Source organism: Lampetra planeri, chromosome 2, assembly GCF_965212315.1.
Source record: "Lampetra planeri chromosome 2, kcLamPlan1.2.h2, whole genome shotgun sequence".
Taxonomy (NCBI): domain Eukaryota; kingdom Metazoa; phylum Chordata; class Hyperoartia; order Petromyzontiformes; family Petromyzontidae; genus Lampetra; species Lampetra planeri.
Window position 1 is genome coordinate 12177300 of NC_136108.1, and position 6428 is coordinate 12183727.

At 47.1% G+C, this 6428-nt stretch overlaps 1 protein-coding gene across 2 annotated transcripts in view; it reads right to left on the reverse strand.

Annotated features, from left to right (window-relative positions):
* Window positions 1-4271, reverse strand: part of LOC144728034 (myosin light chain kinase, smooth muscle-like) — a 57630-nt gene extending 53359 nt beyond the window's left edge. Inside the window, exons 1-2 of one of the 2 annotated variants that reach the window (XM_078607255.1) lie at window positions 2794-4269; window positions 2543-2650 (exon numbers count right to left, since the gene is read on the reverse strand). In XM_078607255.1, coding sequence (XP_078463381.1) covers window positions 2543-2571 — 29 coding nt within the window. In that variant the 5' untranslated portion in view covers window positions 2572-2650; window positions 2794-4269. Of the gene's footprint in view, window positions 1-2542 lie in introns of both variants that reach the window. The other variant, XM_078607273.1, reaches the window with a different exon arrangement.
* Between the last annotated feature and the right edge of the window lie 2157 nt (window positions 4272-6428).

The window sequence follows — 6428 nt, forward strand, 5'->3', positions numbered from 1 at the left end:
ATCATGGACGTAGCATTCTACTTTAAATTTATTAATAGACGTTTCTTTACACCCCAAGTATTAACTCTCCATGCCACTCAGCCACCTATTTGCATGCTTTTTAAGCTATGTGTCATATACGTACACAAAATACAAGTTTGGGCATAGCTCGGAAAAGTTTTTTTTTGCCACATCAATTGACAAAACATAATTTAAAGCCTTCTTAATTTGAGCTAAATATTTTCTAACTGTGGGGTGCAGTGGAGTGGTAGCACAGTGGTTAGTGCACTGAACGATAAACCCTGCACTTCACTTCAATTCCCTGCCACGGCTATAACATCATCAGTGGGGAGAGATATTTGAACTGGTTTAGGACCTTGTCTTCCACATATCCACATTGACCAGCTTGACGAATTATGGTCAAACAATCCCCACTTTGTCGGGAGACCTTTGTCCAAGAGTGGATTGACAAAGGGCTGCAAGTAACCTTTTTTTTTCATTTGTGAGGTAAGCAGCTTTGCATGCTCTCACCAACGGTAACACATCATTGTCACAATGAAATAAAGATGTAAATTGTGACGTGGAACATTAGTCCATTGAGGGGGTGAGAGCTGCCACGCAAAACTAAAATCTGCAGATGCATTTGCTCGTGGAAATGTCGTAAAATACTGGGCATCTTTTCATCGTAAAATACTGGGCATCTTTTCATCGTAAAATACTGGGCATCTTTTCAAAGGTAATCCAATGACAAGACCTATGAAAAATGCCCCGAAGTAGTCTGCCAGATCACGTTATTTTACAACTATGGACTGTATATCGAAAACAAAATGCCTCATTTTCTCTCTTAAATTAGTACAAAACTAGGTGCACGTGGGTCAACATGAAAAATGTCATCTAAACTGGGAGGCATGGCAATTCTTAATTTATCTGGTCATTAGTTTATTTCAGTTTTAAGGCTTTCATATTCACGTGAATGTACACACATTAATACGTGCATTACGATTAAACATATACAACTTAAGAACCTTTTCAATGCGAATACAACAAATGTTTTGGGTTTCTTGTCAGAGAATTAAATCACATGTTTTTGAAATTTACCACATCTTCAGGGTCAAGTGCAGTGTCCCAATGCGATCGAATGAAGGCTAAACTAACGTTGCCTAATTTAAAACATAACGCAGCCGGCTTTAACACAGAAAAAACCAACGTTATCTCTAGCAGCTGCGCAGTCACGATAGGACTATGCACTGTTACTGAGATGAAATAAGGAACACATACAGTATATACAACGGAACTCAGCCAATCGTCTCCCAAGGGTAAAACGTACAGCACCACGTTGTGGAACGTCAACACAAGCCGTCTTACGTGGGACTGGTCCCTGCCATGGGAACTTAGAATTTATTTCTAGCTCAGAATCACCCTAATGGTCATTTGAGAAAGAACAACTTTAGAATATAAATAAAATACTATACATTACTCTAAAAGTAAAAAAAATGTAGCCCTGCAGTTACAATTACTTGCTTCTCGCCACCGCTGATGAAAGGGCCTCAAGAGGGAGCCCAAGATACTCGCTGTTCTCGGGGGTATTTTGGCCTACTCTTTCACCCTGGCTAAGCATAGTGGAAGAGGTGGGGGTACCCACACTTGACTCCACCACCTACAACCTTCCAATATGTATCAATTTCTACTGCTGCATAGACAGAGGAGGGGAATTTAAGAACCGTACCAATTATTTCAACTGCCGCACCTGGGGGATTGGACGGCCTACCTTTGGATTAAAAGTATGTGACAAAGAGCTTTATAGCTCATCGGATTCCTCCAGTATAAATACATATTCTGATTCTGACACCACAGTAGTATGCATTGTATTATGTAAAAAAAAATATATATAAAATGAATGTCTACGCAAAAGAAAAATAACTTTAGCAGTCTTCAGCAATAGATGATGCGGGTTGGCGTGCATTTAAACCGTGGGCGGTATTCACGATTAAGAGAGAGGCAATTAAGGCGAAGATCTGCCAGGAGGCGTGAGCAGCAGCAACAAGCGAGGAGGAGGAGAGGGGAGGATGAAAGATGAGATAAAGTTCACAGACGCAGAGAAAGGAGAAGGGAGTGATGGCATCAAAGAGATGAGTGGGAGTAAAGGTATGAAGAACTACAAAGAAGACGACGCGAGATCTTGCAACTGATATACAAAGTGAATGCAAAAGGTGCATTTCTTGTTGAAAGCATACCAGGTCTTTTACACAAACGCTGCGACCAAAAAACGGCGATAAAAAAAATCAAGCAGCGTTTGTTGAAATGAGCTTACTTTTATTCAATAACTTAGTTGGCGACACTACCTTGGCAGGAGCGCATGCGAGCACAAATTACAAAAAACAAACCCGACACGTTAGTCAAAAGCACTGCACAAAGGAGGAAAACATATCTATAATTGGACGACGTTTTGGACAGCGTCCACGTTTCAAAGCACATCGATTACGTGAATTAGACAGGAGGCACCAATGAGAAAAACCAGGCATGGAAACATTGCTGTGTGCCCGGTATGCAACCGTTGACTCACGTCCAGGGCGCGTCGTCTCTCCCCTGCATTCTTTGACACGGCGAAGCGATGTGGCCAGCCAGGTAAACACGCACTCAATGCCGAGCGGCTAGCCAGGTGTGTGGTCCACTGCGGAGAGGCGAGAGAACGGACATTGCGTGGGTTTCCAAACACATTGCGAACAAAAAAAGTGAGTGAGTGAGTGAGCTTCAGGTGCGCGTGTGGGACCACGGGTGGGGTAGCGGGTACCGCTACGCTGCTGCGCTACGAACCCGGCGACGCGAGTTCGATTCCCGCTCACGGCCAACGCCGCTGACGATTATCTGAACCGGTCCTGGCCCCCCATCCTCCCTCCCTCCCCTAGGTCGACTCAGCCTCAAATGAGTACCCGGTGCGGCGTCTAAACGTCGCCACTACGGGAGACAAAGGCGACCGGGCGTGGTGCTGGCCACCCACACCATCTCGTGCGCCGTTCCGGCCTTCGTGGGTGCTACTCGCTAACAGCACTTGCCCCAAATAGTCTGTGAAGGCTACACGGAGGCTCTTTGTCTTGTCCGTGTCACTCCGACACTGAGACGCACGCGCGCTGCAGCTCCACCGCAACGCGCGTCTGTGCGCAGGGTCGAGTGAGCGCGCTTGGTTTTAAGGAATGCAAATATCAGAGCTGTTAAACATAAACAGAGCCGGTCGTGGGTGGGTATACGTGTGTGTGCGCGTGAGAGTATTTTGTGTTGTCGCGTGCTTTTAACAGTCCGAGTACAATGGAAACACCGACTTGCTCAGAATACGGCGAGCGAGTTATTGTTTTTTGTTTTGAGAAGTGACCACGAAGAGTTTGCCGCAACCATCATCATCAATGCCTCTCGGCAGGCACCCGTGCCCGCTCAGTCGTCGTGTGTGCGACAGTGACGGCGCCTGTCAAACCGGCTGAAGGAGAGACATCGGCGTGGAAAAGGAACGCGCTGTGCATCGACCGCGGTGTGAAAACTTCAAGGCGTCTATCGTTGCGACGCCGCGTTTGTGTTTTCTCCAATACCGCCTCTCAATGCCGATCGCCCGACTCGCACACGCCACGCAACACCGCAGGCAGGCAGGCAGGCGAACGCGCTCACGGTTACGACAAAGAAAGTTTCGTCCATAATAGTTCATCAAGTTTCGCATCAAACAAAATACGACGTGACCATCACAGAATACAGTACTGTGGTGATGTCCAAAGATCACGCCTTGATGTTGCTGCTGCTGCTGTTCCTGATGCTGCTGCTGCTGCTGTCCCTGCCTGAAGAATGCCTCCTGCTTCTGCTGTTGTTGCCGTCTGCAGCAACGGTATGTACTGTTGATGCTGCTGCCTGCAAGATTGATACGTGCTGCTGCTGTCTGCAAGATTGATACGTGCTGCTGCTGCCTGCAGCGATGGTATGTGCTGCTGCTGTTGCTGGCAATGGTATGTGCTGCTGTTGCTGGCAATGGTATGTACTGCTGCTGTTGCTACTGCCTGCAGCAATGGTATGTGCTGATGCTGCCTGCCTAGAGTGAATGATGGTATGTGCTGCTGCTTGTCTGCAGTGAATGGTATGTGCTGTTGCTACTGCCTGCGGCAATGGTATGTGCTGCTGCTGCTGTTGCTGCTGCCTGCCTGCAGTGAATGATGGTATGTGCTGTTGGTGCCTGCCTGAAGTGAATGGTATGTTCTGCTGCTGCTGCTGCCTGCCTGTAGTGAATGATGGTATGTGCTGCTGCTACTGCCTGCCTGCAATGAATGATGGTATGTGCTGTTGGTGCCTGCGGTGGCAGCAGCGTCCTCTGAGCACGGGGTCGCGCCCTCCCTTGTGACGCGGCCTGGAGCCACGCCCACATCCCTCCCGTGCGCGCGACCACGTGTCCATCAGAAGCGACGACAAATTAAAAAAACAACTCAACACACGTGCGACGGTTCGAGGCGCGTGTTCCTTCTCACGGCACATGCATTATAGCACATACATGCCGGTGCACGACTCCCAACGCAGTACAGTGTCACCGAACAATGTGTTTGCTAACATACACTCGATGGATTCGGGCAAGTAACCGTGCACCAATAGATTCATGCCGATTATTTGCACTCATGATAGATGCACCGAATCGCGCGTCTAAGATTAGATATATTATTTTAAATGTGTGGTTCGCCCATCAAACTGTGAATCCGGCTACTGGAGTTCGATTCTTGGTCAAGGCTGACATTTGTGGCGCGTGGTATCTGAACCGATCCTGAGAGTCCCGCATCACCAATCCAGCCTTGCGAACACCCATCGCCAATCCCGAGTACGATCAAACAACCCACTTACTATTTAAAAAAGGGGACTATTTTGTCGTATTACACACGCAGTGTCGTACCTGTCCCTCCGCTTGGCCCAGACAGCCCCGGAGATTAAACCTCCATGGGCAGAAGGTACTTCTGGTGGAACGGCAGAGATAAATATCAAAATAAAAACAATCCCACAACTCCTGGAAGCCCCTTCTCGAGAGAACCTGGGACGTTTAAATATCAGAATATGTATTTATAGAGGAGGAATCCGATGAGCGATAAAGCTCTTCTTCACGGATGTTCAGTAGCGCTGGGTCAGAACGTTACAACAATAAAAAAAATACGATAGGAGTGCAAAGTATGGGAAAGGTAAGCAAATCATTAAACAACATACAATTAAACTAACTTATTATTTTACCAGTTAAAGCCCATTGAGTTGTTAGCTTATTTTTCAGAAGCGACCTGGCCACAAATGGTAACTCAACGAAGTGGCTTATCATGTGCTTAAGGTAAGCTTAGGAAGCCCTTCTCATTAGAAATCTTCTAGCAGATAGTAGCATCTTCCAACGACAGTAACGATAATTGACGTCTTTCGGAGGAAGATCTTCCAGAAAAAGGCCACGAGTCGTAATCCATCTCGTGGAGACGCCATCTTCGTCAGAGCGCAAGGCCAGGGCGCATTAAGCGTCGCTAGGGCCGCGCTGCTCCCTGCAACTACACCTGACAAATTATACCTGGGAACTGCCACGGGCAGCCTGAAGATCAATGGAGACGGGCTTGGAGACACTGCGATGGGTTTGGAGAGTAAATCCATCGGGCGATATGCCAGAATTCTGGCAAAAATCGCCTAATGATGCTGGATGTAATGACCAGCGAAACGTTTTGCTCAAATTGTAAATGTGAATGTACTCTCCAACACACTGGAGGGTTAAAGTAGTAACTAATTGGCACGTTTTGTTTACATGGCAAACCTTACTAGTTGGCGGTGTCGGGTGGTGACGGGTTAACGACACATTTATACGATCTAACCCAAAAGCCTTTGTTATGCCTAATATTGGCCGCGAAAGGCTGCGTGTTCAAATTAAAGTCAATTAATATCCCTCCTTTCACCAGAGTATGTCAAGATGGGTGATCACAGCACCCTTGTGGTGCCGCATAGGTAACGTGTGACTCGCCAGTCATTGTGTGAACCTCGTGTCGGTGTTGTACATCGATGTATTTGTACGTCGAGCCCTTTGTAAACCCACCGCGAGATGACAGCCTCCACACGCATAGCTTGTTATTTGACCATACTTAACGGTGGTCAGTGGGAACATGGAAGTACAGCACAGCAATGGATTTGGATGCACTGCCCTCTGCTGCCCGCGTGTTGGTGTGAACGCGTATGCGGTTATCATTGGGATGCTCTCGGCACAAAGAGCAGCTGGGCAGCTTTGCGTTTGTTTCCTACAGCAAGCGAATGGAAACGTTACTGTCATGTATTAGTCTTGGCCGAGTGTTAATTTCCTGAAACGCTTTCAAAACTCTTCGTCTCCAATATACAGTTTATGCATATTTTTTTCAGTTCGACCCATTAGTGTCTTTGGCCGCACAAACACACGCGCAGATATTTTCAGAGTGAAAGCGAAG